Source organism: Maniola hyperantus, chromosome 9 (genome assembly GCF_902806685.2).
Source record: "Maniola hyperantus chromosome 9, iAphHyp1.2, whole genome shotgun sequence".
Classification (NCBI taxonomy): domain Eukaryota; kingdom Metazoa; phylum Arthropoda; class Insecta; order Lepidoptera; family Nymphalidae; genus Maniola; species Maniola hyperantus.
This window is the reverse complement of record NC_048544.1, coordinates 9282492-9309287: the sequence shown is the minus strand read 5'-3', so window position 1 is coordinate 9309287 and position 26796 is coordinate 9282492. Positions and strand designations below refer to the sequence as shown.

The 26796-nt window shown below is 38.0% G+C and overlaps 1 protein-coding gene across 2 annotated transcripts in view; it reads right to left on the bottom strand.

Annotated features, from left to right (window-relative positions):
* Positions 1-1242: 1242 nt before the first annotated feature.
* LOC117984950 (tetratricopeptide repeat protein 28) overlaps positions 1243-26796 on the bottom strand; it is a 68824-nt gene continuing 43270 nt past the window's right edge. Inside the window, exons 8-42 of one of the 2 annotated variants that reach the window (XM_069500731.1) lie at positions 16502-16747; positions 15621-15784; positions 15470-15545; positions 15277-15390; positions 14980-15199; positions 14679-14898; positions 14245-14518; positions 14040-14138; positions 13839-13955; positions 13628-13750; positions 13340-13545; positions 13072-13251; positions 12821-12965; positions 12448-12550; positions 12008-12144; positions 11723-11900; positions 11297-11423; positions 10674-10834; positions 10487-10585; positions 9872-9993; positions 9659-9774; positions 8562-8689; positions 7535-7741; positions 6589-6728; positions 6348-6455; positions 5841-5922; positions 5581-5678; positions 4976-5199; positions 4434-4598; positions 4178-4333; positions 3959-4062; positions 3372-3525; positions 3115-3266; positions 2909-3034; positions 1243-2833 (exon numbers count right to left, since the gene is read on the bottom strand). In XM_069500731.1, coding sequence (XP_069356832.1) covers positions 1647-2833; positions 2909-3034; positions 3115-3266; positions 3372-3525; positions 3959-4062; positions 4178-4333; positions 4434-4598; positions 4976-5199; positions 5581-5678; positions 5841-5922; positions 6348-6455; positions 6589-6728; positions 7535-7741; positions 8562-8689; positions 9659-9774; positions 9872-9993; positions 10487-10585; positions 10674-10834; positions 11297-11423; positions 11723-11900; positions 12008-12144; positions 12448-12550; positions 12821-12965; positions 13072-13251; positions 13340-13545; positions 13628-13750; positions 13839-13955; positions 14040-14138; positions 14245-14518; positions 14679-14898; positions 14980-15199; positions 15277-15390; positions 15470-15545; positions 15621-15784; positions 16502-16747 — 6258 coding nt within the window. In that variant the 3' untranslated portion in view covers positions 1243-1646. The remainder of the gene's footprint in view (positions 2834-2908; positions 3035-3114; positions 3267-3371; positions 3526-3958; positions 4063-4177; positions 4334-4433; positions 4599-4975; positions 5200-5580; positions 5679-5840; positions 5923-6347; positions 6456-6588; positions 6729-7534; positions 7742-8561; positions 8690-9658; positions 9775-9871; positions 9994-10486; positions 10586-10673; positions 10835-11296; positions 11424-11722; positions 11901-12007; positions 12145-12447; positions 12551-12820; positions 12966-13071; positions 13252-13339; positions 13546-13627; positions 13751-13838; positions 13956-14039; positions 14139-14244; positions 14519-14678; positions 14899-14979; positions 15200-15276; positions 15391-15469; positions 15546-15620; positions 15785-16501; positions 16748-26796) is intronic. The other variant, XM_034971628.2, reaches the window with a different exon arrangement.

Here is a 26796-nt window from a genome sequence, read left to right as displayed (position 1 = left end):
CAAATTTCATCCAAATCCGTTCAGCCATTTTTGCGTGATTGAGTAACAAACATGCAAACATCTAAACATCCACACTTTCACATTTATAATATTATACTTATTAGGATTAATGACATATCCAAGCTTACCATACACCGGTATTTCTTGGCATTTGGGTAGGACCAGAGGACAGATTACCTACCTTCTTTGTAGAGGCTACACAAGGAAACACAGTAAGGATTTCTTTATACTGTGACAAGGGCATAAGAAAATTCGACCTATTCAATTCAAATCTTGGTGTGCCATAAACAGGTAGGTAACTACCTAAGTACCTACCTATTTGGTCAGTAGAGTTATATGAATATTGTGCTAATGCGGCCTAAACAAGATACCGAATCTATCGAAAGGTGATCTGCTGACATTACAATGATTGTTTAGTTTAGTGTTTTTCTTTTTATAGACTAGGTAGATACCTACCTGCTACTCGTAGATGATTTACCTAAGATTTTTTAAAATCCGGTGGGGCGCCCCGCACACCCGCACGTCACCCGCGCTATCTCGTACTATTAGCGCAGGGGCTGTGCGGGTGTGCGGGGCGTCCCCACCCCGATCGCTATCTCGACCTGTCGCGTACTATACTTAGTGTAAAATGCGGACGTGCATTGAACTTGTTGATATTTTTTAGCATGCATAATTTACAGTCACTTAACTCACAGAAATCGTAGAAGTAATTGCCTAATGGATTTGTCATTGGCTTTTAATCAAACGGAACTTTACCAGTAAGTAGCAAGGGTAGGTATAGCGGATGTACTAGGTATGATAGAGAGTAAGCTATTGTTCTTTTACTCAATTTTTTTTTAAGAGTAAATTTGCTAAAAAAATGTTTTTTATTTTATTTTTGTAGCGGGAATAGAAGTACACATTCTATGAAAATCTAACTCTCTACCTATTACGGTTCACGAGATAGAGTCAACTGACAGACAGACGGGTGGCCGGACGGACAGCGGAGGGCTTCGGGTACGGAACCCTAAAAACAAGGCTTGCATTTATGTAATTGTCACTTAAAATATAAAAAAAAGTGTTTTAATTTTTATTACTTACGAGAAATAGACTTTGAAGGCTCTTAAGTTTTAGTTATTTCAACATGACATATTTATTATTTAAGCAAGGTCATCGGAACATAAGGAATTTTTATTACGTAATATAACTACACTTGAAAGTAAATTTACTGGTTTTATCTGGGAAGTAAAATGAGATACTATATTGATTTGTGCGAGTATTGTATTACACTTAAAGTATATTTTTACAAAAAAAAAACGATGGCAAGAAATAAAATAATTTTATACCACAATTTGTTATGCATAAGGCACTATATGTAGGTACTTTCTATGTAACTAAAAAATAGATTAAAAATAAATAACTAGTTGTAATCGAAAATTCAAATCTTACGAGTTAAGTTTAATATTAATTTACCTATTATTAAGTAGGTACCTAACTAAATTATCATACCTAAGTCATTGATCATAAAGCTCATTATTTTAACACGTTTTTTACAAATTCATTTACAAGTAACTTATGAAATCATAGCCGCCTAATTCTATTCCAAATTTTACCTCTACATTTACACCTTAGATAATTCAATTTTTTTAACGATTTCGTTCACTGCATTATAACTTATTCGGTGGAAAATCAAGCGTTGTGTACGCTGGTTTACTTCTGGGCACAGGGGGTCGTCTCATTCTAGGGTGCGTTTTGCCCCCTTCTTTACCTGCACTGATACCCGATTCTCCTTCTTCAGGCAAATATGGTGCTCTAGGATTTAAAACAAGTGCTTTGTAAGATGAATGCGAATCCGCAATACTCCTGCCATCGCCTTCATCTCTTCTCGAAAGTTCCGAGAATGGAGTAACAGATCGCTTTTCGATCCCGCTCGGTCCCGCAGTATCATCTTTTGGTTTTAATTCATAAACGTTTTCTTCTTTTCTTTTTGGTTCGATGTCTTTCTTGAATTTTGTTTTGCGTTCTATTATTTCGGCGGTTGTCAAATCTGAACTTTGAATGTCGGTCTCTAAAGGCGGTGCTGATAACCAAGGTCGAGAAGCGTTCCCACTACACCACCTTTCTTCAGATTCGCTGGACTCTCCGAGAAGACCTAACTTTTCTAAATTCTGCAGAAGTAAATTTTCACTGGAACTGGCCGCTCTCATTTCAGTCTTAGAATCTTCAGACAAAAGCAATTCTGCTAGTGGTGGGGCTAAACCTAATCCTATATTCCGTTCGTGGTAAACTTCCGATATAGTAGGAGTTAATTCTCCACTCATATGCCTCACTTGAGCCATGGAATCGCGACTGTTCGTACCCATTTTGGGTCTCGGAGCTCTCTTTGATGTCGATGGTTGGTTCATCGTTTGATCTGATTTATCCTCTTCGGGTCGCCGAACTTGCGCCGATGCTAAATCGTAAAAAGCATCTAAATATCTTTGATGAGGATGTTCTGGACGTCTACGTAATACTGTGTCGTGGCCAGAACTTTCCCAATCGGAGTCATCTGTTGAAGGAGGTCGTCTTGTATAGAGAGTCCTGATTTTGGTTTGGTGAGCTAAAGCTAAGGATACATCTCTTTGAGGGGCTGAGGAGTTTGGCGGTGGTGCCGCGGGTGGTGATGGGGTGAAGGCGGCGTCACTTTCACCCCTATATCTGGGTGGTGGGGGTGCTGGAGGCGGGGCTGTTCTGCCATCAGGTTCACCTCGACCAACTTCAGTTGCAGAAGTGGTACCACGTACGTACATAGTGAAGGCACCGCCACAAGATCCTAATGGTAATGGCGGTGGTGGTACCGCTGAGACACTTTCCTCTGTCAAAGGAAAAAAAATCTTATTATCAGTGAAAAGCACTTCAATAAACATCTTATTCAATGTTAGAAACTCACGTCTATGCTGCCTCGGTGGTGGTTCGCCATCGGAATGCGGTTCCAAGTCGCCATCATCTATAGATGCCAACGATTCAACGCTTGAGCTGGACTCTAAGCTAAGACTACGGGGGGCCTCCTGTGTATCTGTAGGTAGATGATTAACAATAAAGATTCATACATCTTTGACTGAGGAAATGTAAAGGACTTTTAATGTAATGTCTTACCAAAGAGAGCAAGCAAAGCCTGCAGCACAAATTGGATGTGGCGCCTGTTAGCCACTTTTCCCGTCCGAAGAGTAACTTCATCTTGGCCAACTTCAGCCAAGTCAAAGCCGAGGGAAGCCAAAAGTTCGTGACACCCATTAACTCGCCATAGCCTGCACATAATTTACAATTAATATATTTTCCATTTAAATACCTATATATTTGCAAGAAACCTAGAATATTTTGTAAAAAAAATCTTAAACAATAATAATACAAACCTGACATTCACAGCAACCTCGATGGTATCACTCTCAGAAGTCTTGGCGGAGAACTGTGATATGACAGACCGAATCACGCCAATAATGTCGTCTGCTACATCACTTCCGTTCGATATAAGTTTGGAAAGTGCTTGCAGCGTTGTTGGAGTCAATCCTGAAGAAGAAGAACAGTTAAAAGAAAGAATTGTTTATTCCCATAGTCACACTAAGCTGTAATAGCCTAGTAGTTAGGACGTCCGCCTTCTAATCGGAGGTCGGGGGTTCGATCCCGGGCATGCACCTCTAACTTTTCGAAATTATGTGCGTTTTAATTAATTAAATATCACTTGCTTTAACGGTGAAGGAAAACATCGTGAGGAAACCTGCATGCCTGAGAATTCTCCATAATGTTCTCAAAGGTGTGTGAAGTCTACCAATCCGCACATGGCCAGTGCGGTAGACTATGGCCAAAACCCTTCTCATTCTGAGAGGAGACCCGTGCTCTGTAGTGAGCCGGCGATGGGTTGATCATGATGATGATGATGATAGTCACACTAAAATACTTACAAAAATCCACCTAGTAATTTAGGATATGGAAAAGTTCTTACCCAATAGAGCTTGAAGGCTGGCAGAACACTGTGTTAATCTTTCTTCGGGATCACTTTGAGGGAAGAACACACTTGAAGGTATCCCGTTCGCTGCGGGTTCAAATCTAAAAAAGTTTATTTTTATAATAGTCCAGTTTTATTAAATTTGCCCCAATCAAATCTAAGAAGAAGAATTTAGCCAATCCATGCAATAGTAAGTACCTACTATAATTTACTTACCTAAATCCAACACTCATCAAAAGTTCCCGCCATCCCGTGGTAGTCCCAGCTTTGTTCTCGATGCTCTTCTGTGTTGTGTACATTGCGTTCTTCTGTCCTCTTACTATCCGTTGAAGAGACTTCTCCACCAAGTGTAAGCAAACTCGTAATGCATCCCTGATAGAAAGAAAATCTTTGAGTATGCAGTTCCGTTAAGAAAGCCTTTGAAAGGGAAGAGAAAGTGATTTTTAGAGAAAATCCTAGGTAGTATAGCTACCTGCATTTGTCTGGAGCGGCGAGCAATTCGCAAAGCGCTTGGCCCATGAGAGCCACTTTATTGCTCAGGCGTACATTAGCTCCCAATAACGCTAGACCGGCCCAGTGAGCAGGGTGTGAGAAATGTTTTGTGTGACGAACTGTCTGCATGGCATCTCCAAGGGCTCTAAAACAACATCGAAATAAAGTCAACTGATTTTAAGTAGAAATTGTGGCTATCACGTATAAAGTCAGTCACCAAAATCCAGGTCCCTCCTCACCGCACCGCACACCCGCACAGTCCCCTCGCTAAAGCGATGCGGGCGAGCGCGGGTGACATGCGGGTGTGCGAGCCGTACACCCGCCTTATACGCCGATTGCTATCTCGACCTGTCGCTTACCATTGGTATCACCTCAGACGAGGTTCTTAGATAATATAAACGGTGGACTAGGGACCACTGTATTTCACCGTGGGTTTTTAAATTTTGCTCTGTTGTACAATGAATTTAACACAGAATTAAGTAGCCATTTGTGAAGTTTAAAAATAATTAAATGCTTGCTTACTTGGCTACCCTGCTTCCTTGTAAAAGGGCAGAATATAAAGCTCTATACAAAATTTTTGTTGCAGTGTCTTGAGGAGAAGGCCACAGAGTGACCAATATAGCTTGAGCTCCAGCAGCTAAGAAAGCTCTGCACAATCGAGATACACCTTCACCGGCTACCGTTACTGATTCTGGATCATCTGTATCCTGGAATGCTGCACTTGAGGATGCACATGAAATGACTACCTGTAAATAAAAGACTAGTTTTAGTAGGTATTTAGTTTTTGTCATAGGCACTCTCTTGTCGTAGATAAATGACGTCAGTCATCGCTATGCTTCTCCAATTTTAATGCTTGGTTATATTGCAGAAGCATTCCATCACAATTCTTTTAGTCAGCGCTTTTAATAGTTATTACATCCAGGAAAAATTCCTCAACTAGGTAGGTAAACTTTTTCCTTCCATTTGGCCACTTACCACCAAATTTTCACTCTAGCACTTATTCCTAGAGGTGCAGCATTTTTGGTTTTGTCGTTAGCAGTTTTGTACAGTCGTCTAAAGTCTTTATTTGATCTGATCGCATTGTTGGTGCGAAATCCAAGGGAAATTAAATCCTCAATGTAACATACCAGTCTAGCTGTGATTTTCAAATTCATAATTTCAGCTGCCGTCAACATAAACTCAGAGGCAGGTGGTAATTCTTCGTTACTTGGAGGAAGCTCAGCATCTAGAAAATGTAAAACAAATATATTAATTGTTACTAGTTACTATTTATCTCATAAGACTAGTATTGTTTGTTGTAAATATTCGAAATATGGATCTGGATTCTGGACCTTCTGATGATGGGATTGTGTTTCAATATTGAAAACCAAATAATATAAAAACTTACTTTCTTCCTCGTTTTCAGTAGAGGTATCAACGACTCCACTACCAACGCTCGTATTTAACAGTCGTTTAGCTTGAGAATCAACCTGTTCAGGACAATAATTTGTTAAAACCAATAATAAACTATAAGCCAGAGTGTGTGCTAGACATTCGTTATTTTATAAAAACTGAAAGTTTCTTTGCGTATTGTCCCCAACACTGGGAGGGACGTTTGTTTGGATGTTTGTTTGGATCTTGGTGGCTTTGGGAGATAACAGGTAATAAAGGTGTAAAAAAATCATATTTTCTTCAGAATAGTATTAGAAATCATCGTCATGCATTGCCAGATAGTTAGTATCATGGCAACCCTCTGCCAGACACCCTTAAACTTTAAAAGTTTAAGGGTGTCTGGAAGGGGGTTGATACGACACTAAGTGTCTGGTAATGCATGTCTGGCACGCGCTGTCTCTGTCTCTATAAGAAAATATTCTTTGGTAAAAGGATTGAGATCAATAGATTGGGATCAACTTACCACTTCTCCGGGGCTGAGAACGATGCCAGGAGTTTTCCAGCAGATGTGAGTGGCAAAGTGGATGCATTCTGCTTGTGGAAGTTGTGCAACAACTGTTTCTTTCGATGCCTATTAAAAAGTTTGTTTATCAAGTTAACACTTTTTTGTATCATTTTTGATTCATAAAAAATGAGGTATGATAAAAAAATGGTCAAGCTCATAAGTTCCTACTAGCACTTTAGTTATATTCGAAGAAGTTCACCTGGTAGTCGGTGAGTGGTGTAACTCGCAGCATGTCCGCCACGAGTTCGGCCTCCTTGAGCAGCGCTTGCGCCGCTCCCCATCGCACGCCGACCACGAGGCATCGCATGCCCGCTTCTGTGTTGTTAGAGTTTGCACCACCTGTATTCGTTTCAGAAAGAGTGTACTTAATTACTCGTAGCTGTTTCTTTTACTGTATTGGGCAATAAAAAAGCTAAACATTCGTACTTAAGGTGGTAAGGATGGTAAGGAATTACATGAAATTAATAGCTTTATCTGCTCTGAAGAAAGAGCCTAATTAGTAAGTGATGATGGTTCATAGCATAGATAACAATTACAATTATTATATAAAAAATTAAAAGTAGGTACTTTACAAGGCACAGTTTTTTTCGGAGGTAACTATACTAATACCCCCTAAGAGCGGTTACACACTCATCCGATCTGAGTGAATGCTGAAAATACAAATATAAATAACTCGGACCGCATTCGGATATCGCTTATGCACTAATCCGATCTCTGATCCAAAATCAAGCTATTCAGTGGACATGTTTGACATCTATCTACGCCATATTATGTTCGATTTGAATCCAAGGCATATCCAACATAGTCTATTGGATACCGGAAGTCGGATCATTCGGATGTAGTGCGTAAGCTACCATACAAATAGTTCTATGACTACTTTGGAAAGTATTTTCACGGACTCGGGTCGGATAAGAGCGTACCCGCCCTTAGGAATCTTGCGCGCTAGTAGTCCGAGTCTAAGACTATTTTAACTTTTGTTAGACAGACTGAACTACGCGTCCAACTGGACCAAGCGACCAAGTACGCGATATAATGAATAGTTTCATAGAACATTTCTGGTCTTATGCGACTCACACTTGGACTACTAGTGTTTGAGATCCCTTAGTCTCTCATCAGAAGAGTCAATCGTGTTTTATAAAACTTACCGTGTTCAGGATGCGTTTGTTTAGTCCTCACATGCCGCGTGTGCCTGAGTGGGCGTAGTGCTGGCGCGACAAGAAGCGCGAATCGCTCGCACAGAGGTTCTGTATCGGCGGTACCACGCAACGCTCCCCAAGGACATGCGTACAGAGCGCCTTCCACCACCAGTGCTATGTCACGTCTACCGCCGCATCCACGACGACCGTGTGATGCTGCAAATAAGATGTGTTCATTCAAGGGGCGTATAAACTCTCTCTCGCCATCTTATTCCTTTGTGCTGAAAGTCATGAAACCCTTTACATCCGTCATGTAATAAAATCACCTTATGTAATAAATTCGAAAGTGTTATCTGTCTGTTTTTCTGTCTGTCTGTTATTTTTTCTCGGCCCATCTGTTCAATAGATTATTATGTAAGGTAACAGAGATAGCTTTGCATTCTGGAGACGGACATCTCCCGGAAATTAAAGAGTTTCCACGGGATTAAAAAACTAAGTACAATACAGGTAGACGAAGACGCGGGCATCATCTATTTAGTACAGAATACCTTGCATGACGGAGACGAATATACTACTTTTTAAGTTTTTACTTCTATGCTTTTACTTTTTATGCCGGAAAATCAGTGTTCCCACGGAATTTAGAAAAAGGGCTGTAGGTAGGTACATAACAATGGTCAATGGACCACCTTGTAACTAAAAGGGCAGCATTGCATTGGTTGTCCATTTGGTGATCAAATGTTCATGAGCGACGGGAATAACTTAAAACTAGGTAACCATCAGGCAGCTTGTATGTGTACTGAAAATGCCTGAATACATTGTATTTATAGTGTAGGGAAGTCATACAAAACAATAAGCATATGAAAATTATTTCTAGATATAGATCTTATGGCCTTTTGGACTAGTGGAGGAATCAGTGTGGCACTTAGGCTAAAAATTTGGTGATCCCTAAAAAGTATTAGATGATAAGATAGATACTCGTAAATGCTTTAATGCCATTCAAATTAACATTTTATTGAAAATTGTTTGCATAACTTACCATGATTGTTGTTACAGGAGGTCGGTAGCAGATCTTCGAAAGGCGCAATGAGCATCTGATACAATGAATTGAGGCATGGAGGACCTTGCCACGAGGGCTGCTTCTTTCTGGGCCCGTGAATACTGGACCTAAGATAGGAATAATAAAATCAATTGATACGCGTTGTGAGGAGGTTCCTCACTCCGAACTATGAACCTGAAGCCCTAACCACTGGCAGCTAAGGTGCCAGTGGTTAGGGCTACTGCTAATAGTGAAACCCATTCAACTGAATTTTTAGGAATGTTTCTGTTTTATTTTTGTAGACATTAAAAAAAACTGGTCAAGTGCGAGTCAGATTCACGCACCGAGGGTTCCGTACTACAGTCGTATTTTTTCTTCATTGTGCTCGATAAATCAAAAATAAATTGGGTATGCATAAAAATAAATAAAAATCTGTCTTAGAATGTACAGATAAGCTCTTTCATATGATACACCACTTGACATACCTAATTATCTTACCTAAATACCTACTAATTATTGGTTCTTGAACATATATTGTTTGTGATGTAACAGAGATTCAAGGTTTTTGGATTTATTCCTTTATTTGTGCTATAAGACCTACCTACCAAATTTCATGATTCTAGGTCAACGGAAACTACCCTATAGGTTTTCTTGACAGACACGACATACAGACCGACAGACAGACAACAAAGTGATCCTATAAGGGTTCCGTTTTTCTTTTTGAGGTACGGAACCCTAAAAATATTGTAATGAGTATTTTAATAAATGAGAGAAATCAAGTAACTTATTGTTGGGAAAGATCAAATTGACGAAGAGTAAGCAGGAACAGAAGTGGGAAACTTTAAAAGAAGTAATCACCAGAAGGAGCACAGAACTCATAGACATTAGGTACCAAGAGACTTACACTGAATAAGAACTCGAAGAATGCAACAGATGACTTTGCGTAGCATAAAGTGAAATATTATGTTGTAACAAATCAAAATCATATCAAAATTCCAGAACATAGCAGACATCGGGTTAAATAGCCTGATGATGATGACGATGACTTGCAAGCAAATTAAGAACAAAATGGTACAAGAAAAATATTAATTTATTACCTTGTAGAGCCTTGCAGGCTGGCTACTGAGCCTGCAACTGAACCTCCAACAGAACCTACACTGAACAAAGAACTCAGTGAATAGTTCGAGGAATTCAACAGGTGATTTCGCGTAACCTATAACAAAACAGTAATAAATCAAAATAGGTACAGTAGGTACGCGGCAGAAAACAATGTACATTATCTAGTTTTTAAATAAGTAGTATAGATTTACCATCCTAGCAAGACCAGTGTTGGGGCGATCATCAAGGTCCCATTGGTCGTCTTCCCTCCTATCGGCAGATGTCTTCAACCATGCGGACCACTCCTTGATGTATCTTTCCAATTTGCCAGCACCTTCATAGGGACAAAAATGTGTACAAAATATCACCAAAATATAAAATATCACCAATTTCTCAACAAACTTATTATTTTGCTGCAATACGGTATTTGCCTAGGTCAAAAATAAATTATTTCTCAATGATTATTAAATAGAGGGTCTTCCAAAATACGTAAAATCTACGTACTTTGTTAGTTTTAATAACCATTTTAAATTATCGATTAAACTTATAAAGCTCATCAAATCATTGTGATGTCATATACCAGTATTTCATAGAAGCTCGCATACTAATCGCGTATTTTGACGTTTGATAAAAAGATGCACTGGATCCAATACTGGATTGGCTAGAACCAGATAGTTCTGTATAAGTATTCACATAGCACATTACAGATTTGTCTGGTTCTCTACTCTTTGCAAAATTAGCATGGACTCCTGCTAAGTTTGCTTCTGTCTAACATTACTCAATTAAAATATATTTTCGTACAACAATGTTATAGTGATGAAACTTACTTGTATTCGTTTGAAGGTCATCAGGACTTATATCTGGTAAACTATTATCGTTGTCTTCGGATTGATCAAGTAGACAGCTTTGGTGGAACCTTAGGATACCTAAAATATTAAAGGTATCATAATAAACATGTGAATGACTTTCGTCTGGAACTAAGCAGTATTTGTTCTGAAGGGTGGATCATCTTACCCTTATGAGGTTGAAGTAACCAGGAGTACAGTCTTCCAGCAGCGATGCTGAAGTACAATACGGGTGACTTCTGCTTGTTCACCACTTCTAGGACTTGTTCTACTGTGGATGGACTCCATAATTCTGTTCGATCTTTGCCAATATCTTCATTGAGGTTCCTACTAAGCAAAATGAAAACCGGTTCAAACGGCTATCTGTATACGTTTGAAAAAGTACATGCACATCGATATCATTTAGAATACATACCTACTTAAAGTAGAGTTTGGACATTTAGATTTTAGAAATAATGGGATAGGATTGTGCTGTATGAGGAGTCACTTGGGTCACCCTATAGGTAAATGCCCCATTGGACGTGGTATCGCGACAGGTCAAGATGGCAATCGGGGTATGATAATACGTCACCCGCGCTATCCCTCATCGGGTAAGCGCGGGGGCTGTGCGGGTGTGTGGGACGTCCTCACCCCGATTGCTATCTTGACCTGTTGCGTACTATAGGTATTTCTGGATGAATGAAGCGTAGTAAGTCTTACTCCTCCGATTGGACCCTTGGTATGAGTCACTGAGTTAGTGAAGTAGAAGAGGGTAAAGAAAAAATTAAGATTGGTGTATTTTGAAAATTGTACCTTTGAGCAGTATGTAGTTCAAGGTTGGCTTGGTTCAAGGCGCTAGTTTGTTTGTCTGTGACAGTATCTAGCGAACGACAACGTCCACGTTCAGCGACCACAAGTGCTTCGTGATGACGTCCAAGTTCTACACGAATAAATCAAGATTATTAAATAGTAGCAACTAAAATAACTACCCAACTAAATTGTTCATAATATCAACTCATATTATTAACCATTTTCCATCCATGAGGATGGAACTGAGGATATTGTTTATTCATTACGTTGCATACGTTTATTGTAATGAGTAAGAATTTCCATAAGAATGGATTTGGTAGAAATAATTGAAAAACGCATCACAAAATAGTATGAATCAATTAGGTATACGAATGTGTCGGCAATACCAAGTCAGAAGTTGCATATAAATAAACAAAATGTTAAACTTACCAACAAGTACTCTCTGAAGGGCATGATGCGTTGAGGTATATAAGGCAATAGTTTTCTTGTCCTTGTGCCTTTCATTTCCAGATTCCAAGACTGAGAGGGCTGCATGAAGCTGCTCTTTTGCCTCTTCCAATTCACCTGAGGCCCAAAGTGCGAGGCCGAGCCTGTGTCGCACTCGAGCCTGAAAATCATTAAAAAAATCTTATTATGAAGAATCTCTAGAGTAAAAACAAGTTTTCATTTTATTTTAATAATCCTTTCCCTTGTTAATTCTTATTCAGTACTTACCTCTTCATCTGCATCAGCGAGTCCTTCTGTGGCTGCAAGTGCTTGACGCAAGTAGGATACTGCACTACCACACGCACCCATTGCAAGATGCGCTCGACCAAGATCTGCCAACGCGTTAGCTCTTCCACGAGAATCACCTAATGGGATTGAACAGGTACAAGAAGTCATGTACAATGGTTTACATCCTTATAACCTTATCCGTAAGCAAAAGCAGTTCAAATCTGAGTTTGACTGGCAAGCTCCCTAAAGAACCGATAGCTTTACATGCTCTCCGAGGTATGGAGAAAAACTGAATGCCAAGTTCGTAACAATCCTTTCAGCGATTTAGGTCAAACTGACTTAACCAGCGCAATGCACTGATATTATGTACTGTCGGAGCTAGGTTTCTCTGCCTTTATTAGAAATACAAATTTTATAATAGTTGAAAAGGGGTTACATACCAGCAGCAGTGGCATGTCGAAGTCGGGATTCATGCCATCGCGCAGCCTCCGCTTGTGCACCCAAAGCTGCATGTGCGGCACCCAACCCACCACATGCTCGGGCCTGGTATAAATTGACAATGTTAAGAAATATCGTGGCACAAATTGCGTTCAAAGGTGGGCCAGCGCTAAAACCATCAGTAATAGATTTGTAGAATGTTTTGGTAAATTTAAGTTATTTACATAGGTAAGTTCTACACATGTATACGGATATTAAAAAAGTGGACAGTTGCTGCATTGCTGACATTCGAATTGATCAAGGTGTACCGGGACTTTGGTCTTGTGGTGCCCGACTAGAGCACTGTTCAATTTCATGTTTGTTTATATCTAATACCTGTAAATGAGTAAGTCCAAGTCTATGTGCTAGTTCAAGCTCTGCTCGATGATGTCGTACGGCAGCCGCATGGTCGCCGAGAGCGTGATGTGCTACACCAAGTGAATGACATGCTTCTGATTCCATTATTTGATTGTTTAATTCCCTAAAAACAGTATAAGCATTAAAAGTTTTAGCACATACCTACCTACCTAGTATTTATGAGAGTACAATAACATTTTATGTTTGAATTTTTTTGTTTTGAAACTTACTTGGCAATACTTTTTTGATGTTCTAGACAAGAGACGGCTTGTTCGAGGTTATTTAGGGCAATGTGTAAGGCGCCAAGTTCACCATAAGCCTGAGCCTTAGCCTCAGGTATACCTAGTTCGTGAGATACTACAAGACGTTTCTCTAAACATACAAGAGCCTGTTGAAGATTACCAACTGATCTGAAAAATGAATGAAAAACAAGATTAGAATAGAGCATTACATGCTTAATTAAAATATTATTATTATTGTTTCTTGAAATCTACTTACTTATGACTTAACCCAAGTCCCCGATACGCTCTTTCTTGTTCCCTCGCATTGTCTAATTTCAATGCTGATGCTAAGTGTTGTTCATGGTATTTGGTTGCTTCATCGGGATCTCCGAGAGCGTCATAGCAATCTCCAAGTGAACCAAGTGCTCTTGCTTTATCGAGCTGACATGTTGGTGAGTTCACTCGTTCTAATATTGCTAATTGCTGAAAATCAAACATATTTTGTAAGTAAGACAAGGTAACTGCTTTTAATGTTTTTCGCTTATAGTGCTATAAAATGACGTACTTGTTCTAAATATCCAATGGCATCCTCGTAGTGTCCCATGTTCAGTTTAGCAATACCAAGATTGCCGTATGCCTGAGCCTCAAGAGCGCAATCTTGCAATTCTTGAGCTCTTTCTAATTGTTCCTAAAGTAAATGTAGGTATTAGTATAAAATATAACTCTGATTTTATTTTCTCTAAGTTTATTTTACGAAAATCATACAAAAAACATACCCGATAACATCTAGCTGCATGCGAATAATGTCCTAACGCCATATGAACGGCACCTAAATGCGAATGTGCTCTTGCTTCGCCAGCTGCATCTCCCGCTTCTTGACGAAGGGTTAATTCCTTAAAAAGTACATAAAAACCATGATCAGCGTGAGTAACATGCTTATAGAATTGCATTAGCAATAAAAACATAATCCATAGTACCTGTGTATGGTGTCCTAATGCTGCATCTAACCTTCTTTGTAATCTTCGCGCTAAGCCTAATGCCCCACAAGCTGCAGCTTCTAATGATCGATCGCGAGCCTGCAAAGACAAAATAGTAATTATTGAGAAGATACAATAGATTGTGGCTAGAAATTACTTACATAAAAAAAGTCAGTAAAATGAGTGAAACTAAAAATATACTCACTTGCCGTGCAAATCCAAGTTGTCTCTGATACATTTTGACCGCTTCTTCTACGTCTCCCATTTTTATTAAAACATCACCTATATTTCCAAGTGCCCTAAATTTCCCTTGTAAATGCTGTGTCATGTGGGCTATGGCTAAGAAGTATTTTTGGCATTCTAGGGCTGTTTCAAGGTTGCCTAGAGCGAGATGGGCTAGACCAAGGTTGCAATATGCTCTTCCCATATTCATTTTGTCTTGTAAATCCTTGGCTAGTGATAAATCTTGGTCGTAGTATCTAAAATATAATATTTTTAAAGCATTTGTCTAATGTTATGCAAAGTTCTATATTTTTTTAATAAATATGGAAAAAAGTTTTTTTGACAAGAAACTTATTGAATAGGAAGGTATTTTTTTGAATTACTTAACATTCTTGATTGAAGTGTATTGATAACTACCTTACAGCTTCCTTATAATTTCCTAAACAATAGTGAGCGTATCCTAAGAAGTGACACGCCTTTGCTTCAGCAATAACGTCTCCAAGCTCCTGTGAAAGCATAAGATGTTGCTCATAGTATGGAACTGCCTGAGCGAACTCTCCTCTTGATGACAAGCAATTTCCAAGGTTGAGAAGAGCGCAAGCTTCTCCTGCTGCGTCTTTTAGTTCGCGTGCTATACCTGTACAAGAAAATCAGTTTCTCAATCGAGTGTCACTTTTATTGACGCAACTTTTTTCAGCTCGTCAAATGTGATTCTTACCTAAATGTGCTCTATAATGAAACAACGCCATATCATGAGCTCCTAAGGCCTGGTACGCAACAGCTAGATTGCCATGTGTGGAGGCTTCAGAACTTCGATCGTGAACCTCTTTGGATATCGTCAGTTCTTGTTTATGGTACTTGATGGCTTGTTCATAAAAACCTGCTGCGGAATACGCGTTACCGATATTGCCGTACGCTCGCCCCATGCCAGCTTTATCCTAGAGGGAAGATTTGTTTGAAATTAGAGTAAAGAATGGAGAATAATAATTTTATGTTTTTTTTTGCTAACACTTACTTGTAGCTGTCTAGCGATAGATAAATGTGCTTGATGTAACTTAAGTGCTGCATCGTGTTCACCTAGTAATTGGTATACGATACCTAAGTTCGAACAAGCTCGGCCTTCCCCAATCTGCAAGAATATTGTTGGTTTACAACTTTAGAAAATAGAAACGAGCAGCTAAAATTCAGAAGTTATGCCATTGTCAAACCTTATCTCTAGCTGCTAAAGCTACATCTAACTGCCTTTCATGCCATTTCTTAGCTTGTGCGTAATCGCCGGCACACCTGTTAAGAAAATCTCTATTAGATGATACATTTGGAATATTAATGGACAGGAGTTCGTTAAAAGGAATAATTTACCTTGCTGCATGTCCCAAACCAGCGTAAGCTCTAGCTTCGATTGCTCTATCACCTAGATTTTGAGCTATCCGTAGAACGTTTTCGTGGTACGCAATCGCTTGTGTAAAATTTCGCCTATAGTGGTATGATGAGCCGAGGTTTGAATAAGCTCTCGCTTCCTCCACCTGTGAAATGATATTTATGAGTAGTAATTTTAATTATTTAATTAGTAAGTTAGATTTTCAATATTATTATTGATAACTTCTTAAATATTGATATACATAAAACCCCACTATGAAAATCTTACAAAAACTATACCTACTATATCAGGTATACACATGGGTATGTCGTCAAAAATGCTGGCGCTACAGCCTCGCAGATTAGCAAGACTTGGTGTTTATATGAAGCGCGAATTAAGCATCAGCTGTTGGCTCTCCAGACTGATTGATCAGTTTGAGATTTTTATAACTACCAAAATCCGATGGGCGTTCAAAAAGTAATGAGAATAGCTAGGTTGGAGTTTAGAAAATTGAGGGGGAGGTTGAATTAAATTTTTCTCTCCGTAAGAACCATCCTGGTACTTGAAGAAATATTATAAAAAAAGAATTAGCGAAATCGGTTCAGCGGTTCTCGAGATTTGCGATGAGCAACACATTTAGTGATTCATTTTTATATTATAGAAGATAGTCATTTTATTGAAACGTATTGACAAATCCCAAACAAATGCGTACTACAACTGACACCTGTTACATAACAAATTAATTATATTTGTGGGTATTCCGACACAGAGCTGATCTATTCGAAACAATAATTATTTTGTCAAACTAACCTCCCAATAAATATCCCATTCACATAACTTTTTGAACGACGTAGGTAGTACTTAAATACGTATTTTAAAATACCTGGTCTCCCAACCTCCTCGCCAATCTCAAATGCTGCGTATGGCAATCGACCGCAGAATCAAACTCGCCCATAGCTAAGTACACTGCTCCGACGTTGCCTATCTCTCTGGCTTCTTGCAGCCTATCTCCCATCTGCTTAACTAGCTGTACACATTGCTTGTGACTGGCGAGCGCGTTCGGGTAGTCGCCGATTGCGGTGTACACGTGACCTAAAGAGGTCAATGCCGCGGCAGCTGCTTGGGTGTCCTGCAAATAGATTTTTAAGATCAAGCTAGATTTACGTAAAGCATCGCAACTCTGATGTTGAGGGTAGTTAATGGTTATCAATTAAGTAAACCTTTTGGATGAAAATGGGCTGTTTTTGACTTATTGGTGGTTTTGTATTTTACAAAAAAGGCGAGTTTCTTTCTTTTTGTAAGACATAATTTGTAAGATGTGCAAATGCAGAGGATAAACCGGACCTTAAAAAAAACTAGATATAAGTTGAGCTTAGATTAGAGTATTGTAAAGTAGATCTAAAGATTTTGCAATTTAAATAGCAACAGGAAAAAAAGGGTTCCGTTTTTCCTTTTGAGGTACGGAACCCTAAAAATCACGTCAATCCGTTGCACCGTTGCGACGTGATTGAAGGACAAACTAACAAACTAACAAACAAACACACTTTCGCATTTATAATAAGGGTACTGATTTTAATAAAATATTTACATACAAAGCAAGTATGTAAATCATACATTATACAATACTACCTACTTTATATTCTGAGCCACGAGGATTAAAGTAAGCGATAGAAATAAAAACAAATAAACGATGATTAGAATGCATCGCATCCTTTTCAACGAGGAAATGGAGGACAAAGGGAAAAAACACATTCGACGACAGACCGCCAATAGGGCCTTTGTCTCGACGAAAAATAGCCTAGTGATGTGACAATAAAAAAGTTAAAACTATTTTAAACGGTTTTATTTAAAAGCTTCACTTCGTTTCGTTCGTGTAGGTATTTTTTTTCAAACTTACGACGGATTTTTAGTTAAATTTAATCAATTTACATATACCTATCTACGAGTAAATGTACGCATCGTAACAATCGTACGTAATTTCGTGTCCATGACAATAAAACATGTGAAATAGGTACGCCAGGTCTCAAGTCTTAGGATGAGATCTATAGAACGCACTCTGACTTTGCTTAGACTTAAGACAGAGGTAAAACGAGACAGAGCTATATCTCTGACATAAATCTGTCTCGTTTTAACTCAATTTTAAGTCTGAACAAACTCAAAGTGCGCTCTATAGATTTCAGCCTTAGATTTTTCAATGCGTTATTATTTCATGTGCACTGCTTCTAGACTCACCGCAAAGTAGTGCTAAGTCTGTTAATCAGTCTGATAGTTTTAATAAGTAGCTAAGTTTAGCATTAAACTAAATTAATACCTACAATGGCACCGATTCTAAGCACAACCTAATTTTAGAGTATTCGCACCCTCTTCTTACTATTGTAATATGAAAAGGACAGAAGCAGTTTGACATTTCTAAATTTAATTTTTAGATGGTAAAATCCGTGATTTTAGCACGCACTCGCGAACCTACTGTTTAAATTTGTATTGTGCACTAAAATTTAGAGTCTTTAAATGTGAAAGTCATGTTCCGTTCCTTTTTTAGCATTAGTAAAAAGAAAAGGATGCAGATACTCTAAATTTAGTTTAGAGAGAGACTAGAGAATCGGGGCCATTATACATATAAAAGGGCTATTTGAAACATGAATATATTATTGTCTAAAAAGTTTTTTATATAGGCTGTTTTTACATAATATTTTTCTAATAATAATAGTACAACTTAAAGCTAGCTTTCGATGAAGTTTTCAAAATCAGTATGTCACTCGACATCAAGTTGTAAAAAAACGAGTTGCAGCCCGAAAAAGGGTTTGCAGAATGACACGTCTAGTGCGTAGTAGCTGAGAATAGTTGTAAACAATTTTATTTTTTAAATAACTAGAACTAATAGTTACTTAAAGTAAAGACTAGGTATCGATTGAATAAAAGACATTTATCTTTAGGATTAAAGAGGATTCTTAATTGCATACGACGGATTAAAGTCGATAGCATCGATAGCGACATTAAAGCCTTCCCTAGCAAGCCAGTCGCCCTGCAACAATCTAGCTAATTAAGTATGTGCAACATGATACGATAACACAGTGATTTACATATTGACTTGATCTCCTTTCAATGCATTTCAACTATAATAGCTACGAGTTGTTTTGCTCTTGAATTCTTGTCAAGTCACCGTTCTTCGGACACAGAGTCGGTTGAAATGTTTTTTATCTCTACCATAAGTATGCTTAATATTAAGTATAAATGCGAAATTGTGTCTGTTGGTCCGTTAGTCTGTCTGCTACGTTTTCACAGCCCGTCATTTTAACCGATTTTGACGAAATCTGGTACAGAGATTGTATTCCGGAGACGGACATAGGCAAATATTACTTTTTGTGACGAAACAATAAAAAAGTTCCTATGGGGTTTTGAAAAACTTTAATCCACATGGAAGAATTCATATCTGTCTCCAGGATACAAGATCATCTTGTATCCTGATATAGGCAACTATCCCGGAAAATCTCAGAGATCTCACAGGGCTTTTAAAAACCTAAATTCATGTGGGTATCATCAGCTAGTAAATAATAACATGGTTAGAGAGGAAACATTATTTGCACATGCATTTTAGTCTAATAGGTATAGTACGCGACATATTGAAATGGCAATTGAGGAGGGAACGCCCCGCACACCCACACAGCCCCCGCGCTAACCCAGTGCGGGCGACGCGACGTGCCATCTCAAACTGTTGCGGACTATAGATACGATGTTTAAGTGAAGTAAACGTACCGCTTATGAAAAGACAGGTAAAACCAGGCAGAAAAATCTGCTAGTCAATAAATATTTATGTAGGCTGTTGTGTTGTTTCTGAAAAGTCGCTCGTTGCTGCGGGCAGTAAATGGAGTGAAAAGCTATTCCATCAATGTGTCGAAATGCTTTCATCGAGTAGTTGGTAACTACACAATATCAGCAATGTCTAAAACGCCACCCGTATTCCCACATTTTTATCTGAGTCATCAATCCCGTTTTACTGGAATGCTGGCTAGGAATCCAGGCGTAACTACCTACTTACAATTGTATACTGCAATGTGACGATACCTTATTGAATGGAATAGACATGCAGAACAATTACTTAAATAAGATAGTTTACTTATGTAACTACTTATGAAACATTGTAGAGGAAAGTAAACATTACATGATGCCCGCAGACCGCAACTTAGTCCGCGTGGATTTACAACTCAACCTAATTTTGGAAAGTATACTTACGTTAGTAGGTATATGTAGATAGCAAAAAAATGCATTACCTATTTTGTAATGACTAATGATATACTTATCATAAATAACACGACATTTGGTGGTAGCGTGAGACGTTTCTTTATGTACGTAATTCAAAGCCAATTTATAAATATTCATTTTAGCGCTCACAGGAATCGTTTTAATTACATACCTACGTGTCTCGGCGTTTATTGCCATTGAACTCGGCGAAAGGTTTTAGAGTTATGATTTTGACCCGAGTGTACTGGCGTCATTTTTTAGGGTTCTGTACTAAAAGATAAAGCTCCTTACCCTTTATAAGTACCCTTACCTATAGAGTAGACTATCCGACCGTCCATCCGCCTATCCGACCGTGTGTCACACGTGCTTATTTCAGTTATTATAGATACCTATTATGTATATTAAAAAAATAGTCTACAACATTTTAAGTTAAACAGGTTTGTTTTACCTGTATTTATCAATTTATTTAAATCTTTGGATGCTTCATCCGCGAATCCATTCATCCAGCCATCCATTTTAAAGGAAGTTTTTATCTATAGAAGTTTCCCCATCACAAAATATATGTAAAAGTAAGTAAGCTGAGTTTAAGTTATTAAGTAAAAAACCCACGCTTAGTTGCCATACCACACCACTCCGTCTGTGGGCGTTGCTCCTAAGAAGATTTAAATTAGTTTTCATTTCAAAAGTGCAATCATCCTAGATCTAAGGTAAACCGCTTACATTAACTTTCAGATATTAGAGGATCCTTTTAGATTCAATCCCTTTAACATCTGATGTGCAATTTACACCCGTCTCGCTAAGGGCTGCCAATTCAGATAAAATGGAGTGATGCCAAAAAACGTTGCGTTTTTATTGGAGGAATAAACAAGATAAAAGTTCAAAACTAAAACCGACTACGATCCTCTTAATAAACGCTGAACGTGTATCACAATAAAAATATATCTAACTAATATAGTAAAATTGTGTTTCTGTCGCTTGGTATATTTTAATAGTATACTATATTCAAATTTATGAACTCAGTATTTTATCCTCTTTCATTTGACATCCCACTCGATACAATAGCAAAAATCATTTTTTGGAGACCCCACTTTTTGGGATGTAACATCAGTCAGATTAATTATTTTGTTCGTATAAAATGTAGCCTATGTCACCCGGACCATAACAACGAATCAATTGATACCTCATTCATCAAAATTGGCCCAGTAGTTTAGCCGCTACATTGGAACACACACATATACATACATACGTTACATACATACATAGACTGGCAAAATCATAACCCTTCCTTTTGTCTTTACTATAGTCGGGTAAAAAGGCAAACTTTTTTTAATAAGTAGGTACAATTTTTTTTTAATAATGCTTATCTAATGGACATTTTAATTGTATCTAATTATATTTTTTTGTTATTTTAACTAACTTTTTAGTTGTGTATTATCACGAGACTCATAATGACTAGAAAAATCCAAAAAAGAACAAAAAATAGAATTTACATTATTAGCCATCAAGCTATATAAAAAAGATTCCGACGAATTGAGAACCTCCTCCTTTTTTGAAGTCGGTTAAAAATACGTACCAGCCTCCTTTCTTTACACGAAATTATAAGTATGTTTATTTGAATAACACCCAATTACACTTTACGATTGGTAGCCCTAAGCTCTGCTGGTTATTCTAGGCATTTCCTAATGAAGCGCACGCCAGACGTGTTACTGTCAAATTATTCGTGGTTTAAAATCGCTAGGGTATGTTTGATAGGCTCATTTATTTCTAAAACGTGTGTGTGAAAGTGTTTAAAATAAAAGTCTTAATTTTTTAAAACTTACCACATGTTATGTAAGTCGGTACAAAACTTTTGTCGCGTTTCGATAAGCGCTTCACGGATTAAAGGTTTCTCTTGATAATTTTTCGATTCTTAGAGAAGGAGTAAAGAAAGCTGGTTTTATTTTTAAATAGGTAATTACTTTATCAAAGAATATGTGAGACACAGAAGACACATTTTATTACATTTTATCATGATTAATTTTTAGTATGTATTTCGTCCCTTTTAGATCCTGTTTAAAGTTTACCTGCCTACATAGTATCCAAGTGTGAGTCAGACTCGCCCACCGAGGGTTCCGTACTCGGGTATTTTGTTCGACGATTTGCATGATAAATCAAAAACTAAAAATAAATGAAATCTGATTTAGAATGTACAGATAAAGCCCTTTCATATGATACACCACTTGGTATAGTTAGGTATCTTACTTTGAAAATTGTAAATACTATTTATTTGTTCATGAACGCATTTTAATTTCTTTTTGTGGAGTAACTACAAATTCACGGTTTTCGGATTTATTCCTTTTTTGTGTTATACTTAAGTCCTACTACCTACCTACCAAATTTCATGACTCCAAGTCAACGGAGTGTACCCTATCGGTTTTCTTGACATACATGACAGTCGGACAGACAGACAGACAAACAAACAAACAAACAAACAGACGCAGAAAACGAAGTGATCCTATAAGAAGTTTCTTGGAGAGTGACATAGGCTACTTTTTATCCCGAAAAATTAAAGAGTTCCCACGGGATTTTGAACACCTAAACCCACGCGTACGAAGTCGCGGGCATCAGCTAGTGAATATTATAATTTACATTATAGTCCATATGTAGATAGATATTATTTAAGTCCGCCAGTTCGAAACCGTGGCGATAGTGGACTTATAAAAAAGAATAAGTCCATGCTCGACACAATAAAATGGTCGAACAAGTCCACGTACATTAGCCACGGTTAAAAAATCTCGTATTCCTGATAAATTCTGAGTTCGCTACAATTTCTCGGTTACATTAAGCTGGCAGAAAGTTTTTTGTTGGCGGTCATTCGGGCGGAACACATAAAATAAATATTTTTACGATTGTTTGTTTTTAGGATTTCTCCATAAATGTAGACTCTGTACATTCATTTTGGCTTAAACTTTATAAAGCAACGTGGTGTAAAAAATACCAATGAAAGTGTGGGAACGAGGGACCTTTTAATTCTACCCCACAAGTCTCTTGCGCTTTCAAGGTATTTTTAAGTAAAGAAACTTAAGTTCCTGTTCATAACTTATAGGGCAATAGCTTATGCCCGCCGACTTCGCGTGGACTACACAAATTTCAAACCCCTGTATTACCCCTTTAGGGATTAAATTTTTAAAAATCTTTTCTTAGCAGATGTTTGCGTCATAATAGCTATCTGTAGGTATGCCAAATTTCAGCCAGATCCGTCCAGTAGTTAGAGCTGTGCGTTGATCACCGAGTGTTGATAGATCAGCCAGTCAGTCAGTCACCTTTTCCTTTTACATAATATTTAGATTACTCCCCGTTCCCCTGTTTTCACTCCCGTGTTTTTCATTGCAAATTGTATCTAAGATTTATAACCTAGCTTCGAATGATAAACTTGTAAATATCATAAACGGTAACCACAAGATTCTTCTATGACCATACAAAGCTATCGATTCGTCTTTAATTTCTTGAGACATACTTATCAGGAGATAGATAGATAGATATGAAGCCGGTATTTCCAGTCACTGATACATGCTTACCTTTTTCATTTAGCGTCTCTATATCAAGTGTCCGTATAAAACGTTAATTCATATGTAGGCAGGCCGATATAAAAAGTATAGTAATCCATAAACGTCATTATGTTGCAGCAATAAAGAGCAAAGTCTTGTGCGTTAACTGCAAATTAACATTACTGCCCGCCGGCGATTCAAAGGGATAAGAGAAGATTTTACTATTTGTACTGTTAAGTGCACCTTGGTAGATTGGTGTTGCGGCCAATATTGGCGGTGACTGTTTGCGAAGTGAGGCTTGGAGAGGGATTTTAAATCGTTATGAAAATCCAAAAAGGTATTTTAATACGAAGAAGCAAAATAAATGATCTTTGAACTTTGTGATTATTCGGGATAAAAAGTAGCCTACCTATATCCATCTCAGGGATACAAGCAAGGGATATTTCTGTGCCTTTCGACAAAATCGGTTATACAGAGGGGACGTGAAAAGCTATCAGATAGACATACTTTTGCATTTACTAATATTAGTATGGATAATGAATATCGCTTACGATTGTTTAAATGCTAAAACAATCTTGTTATTGACAATAATGCGTGCATTTATACTTCGGGAAAATGTAGTTGGATCCAACGTTGGTCGCAATAAGGCGGGATCAAAGTGGTCACTGGTTCTAGTAAAACAACATATTTATATGCGCTGAGAGAAAGTGATTTTAGACGTTTACAGAAGATTCACGCGCAACTGCTCGCTAATTATATTTCCTGCAAATTGTTCGTTTACAGATGCAATTGCCTAGAATAGTATAGTTATATAACCAATGCGTACTAATTGCGAAATTTTACTACCTAAGCATATCTGTAGGTACTTAGTTTCTACATATTTTGTACCTGCACGATAGGTAGGCATCTACATCGTGTCGAGCTTTTTTTTTAAAAAAATCTTTATTTTTTTGGGACTTTTGCCCGACACGGACACGCCAGCCCCATCGTAACCTAAATTACAATCTAAATTTCATAATGGAGTGCAACAGATAGACCCGAAGAGATATTACTGCTTATGCAGGAATATTTCAATAATTGATTTAAAACTTTCTGTTGTCGGTACACTGAGAAGACTCGTAAAACCACCTATGTCATATTTATTCATGTTATATTTCTGCACCAGCATCTCCCTCCGCAAGTTATATCTGCTACACTCCACTAGTACGTGCTGGACATCATCTGCCATACCACAAATATGTCGAGCTTCTTATTTTTTATTGATAACGTTCCAATAAAATTTAAAGTTAGCTTTAACTAGTTAGGTACATACCCGCGTGGAATTGTGCCGAGAGAACACTGTCTGCTTTTCCGCACTGAACAACCAGGCTGATCCTTTGCGCAAAAATGGGCTAGCCCTTCTATCACCAGATGAGACTATTAACCGTGACCTGTATGGGGCAGCTAGATTCGCGGAAGGTCAAGCAGAGAAGCTGCATCAACTTGCCATCACTTAAAGCACGCAGCACCATGAAGCTTTCACCGAGGCATATTTTTTTAATCGAATCGGCTCCTCAATCTGAATATTGCGTTTAGTAGAAACGGATAAGCTAACCTATCCTTTTGGATAGTCTTACGGCCGAAATTAATAAATAATAATCAATCCTATTTTGCAATCTGTCGACAGGTTGTTTTTTGTTACTACGGCCTTTTTGACAATTATATCAACGACGCCAAATCGAAAGATTACGGATAGGTAGATCAGATAGATTGATTACTATTATTGATTTCAGCAGTCAGTTTGCCTCAATCTGGGAATTTATCGCATTATCATCCCAAGAGAACTCTTACCATAATGTGATTAATGGAAAGAGGTCACGACCCTCAGGAATGAAGGTAGAACGGAGGTAAGAAAGAAGAGAGGAGGAAATACGAGAGAGAAGAGAGTTTACTTCAAGCTGAGACTGTTCGGATTGATATTGGGTTTAAAACCTTAGGTAGGTAGGTAAGTGTATATCCTTTACATTTAATGCAATTGGACAGCCAATTTGTGCGAAATTATTCCAAATTGCTTACAAAAGAAACCACACTTGGTAACTAATTATGGAGAGCTTAATAATCATACCACAACCATGGTCACGGACAGACTTTGGAATTCCACGCTATAGCCCTGCGACTTTTGTTTGGTTAGATAATTCTGAGGATCAAAGTTGTGAATTTGGGTTATATACTAACCGAGTTCCAAACAATCAATCAGCCAAGTGCTAGTCAGACTTGCCTACCGAGGGTTCTGTACGACAGTCGCATTTATTCGACATTTTGCCCAAAAAATAATCAAAAACTCTCATTTGCGATAAATCAAAAACTATTATGCATAAAAAAAAAAAATCTGTTTTAGAATGTACAGGTAAAGCCCTTTCATATGATACTTGATATTAAGTAATCATAGTTGAAATTTGAAAATACAAATTTGTGTTCATGAACACATTACAATTTTTTTTGTGATGTACCCACAAATTCACGGTTTCCGGATTTTTTAGTTTACTTGTGCTATAAAACCTACCCACTTGCCAAATATCAAATTCTAGGTCAACGGGAAGTATTCTATAGGTTTTCTTCACAGACATGACAGAGAGACGGACAGATGGACAGACAGATAGGCCGAGAACAAAGTGATCCTACAAGGGTTTATTTTTCCTTTTGAGGTACGCGGAACCCTAACAAGAACCTAACTCATTCAACTACTATAGTTGTTATTACACAGACATAATCAAATATGTTTTGGTTAGTAATTTCAAATGCTATTTTAATTTAAATATGCTGCTATGGTTTCAATGCAATGACGTCATTACATTGAAACCATGCATCCCCTGCTTCTTTGTAGGTAGGTTTGCCGTTATCGATCAGAACATTTTATTACCAACTTTTATTATACATATATACCAAGTTACTTATTTTATACTTTAGCTATTACTGTCTTGTCATAGATATAGACATGTCGTCATGACAGCATCAGGATCAACCCATCGCCGGCTCACTACAGAGCACGGGTGTTTTCTCAAAATGAGAAGGGTTTTGGCCATAGTCTACCACGCTGGTCAAGTCCAGATTGGCAGACTTCGCACACCTTTGAAAACGTTCTGAAAACTCTCAGGCATGCAGGTTTCCTCGTTAAAGCAAGTGATATTTAATTTCTTATAAAACACTATAACAATATAACTCCGAAAAGTTAGATGTGCGTACCCGGGATCGAACCCCCGATCTCCAATTATGAGGGGACGTCCTAACCACTATGCTATCACAGCTTACAAATATAGACATGTACTTACTAAAGGTGAAATTGTATGCCTATCATTAATACCTTGTACAAAAAGGGCGCAATCATTTCGCGCGTATATACGCACGTACAACTCTCGACCAGATGCTAACCTGT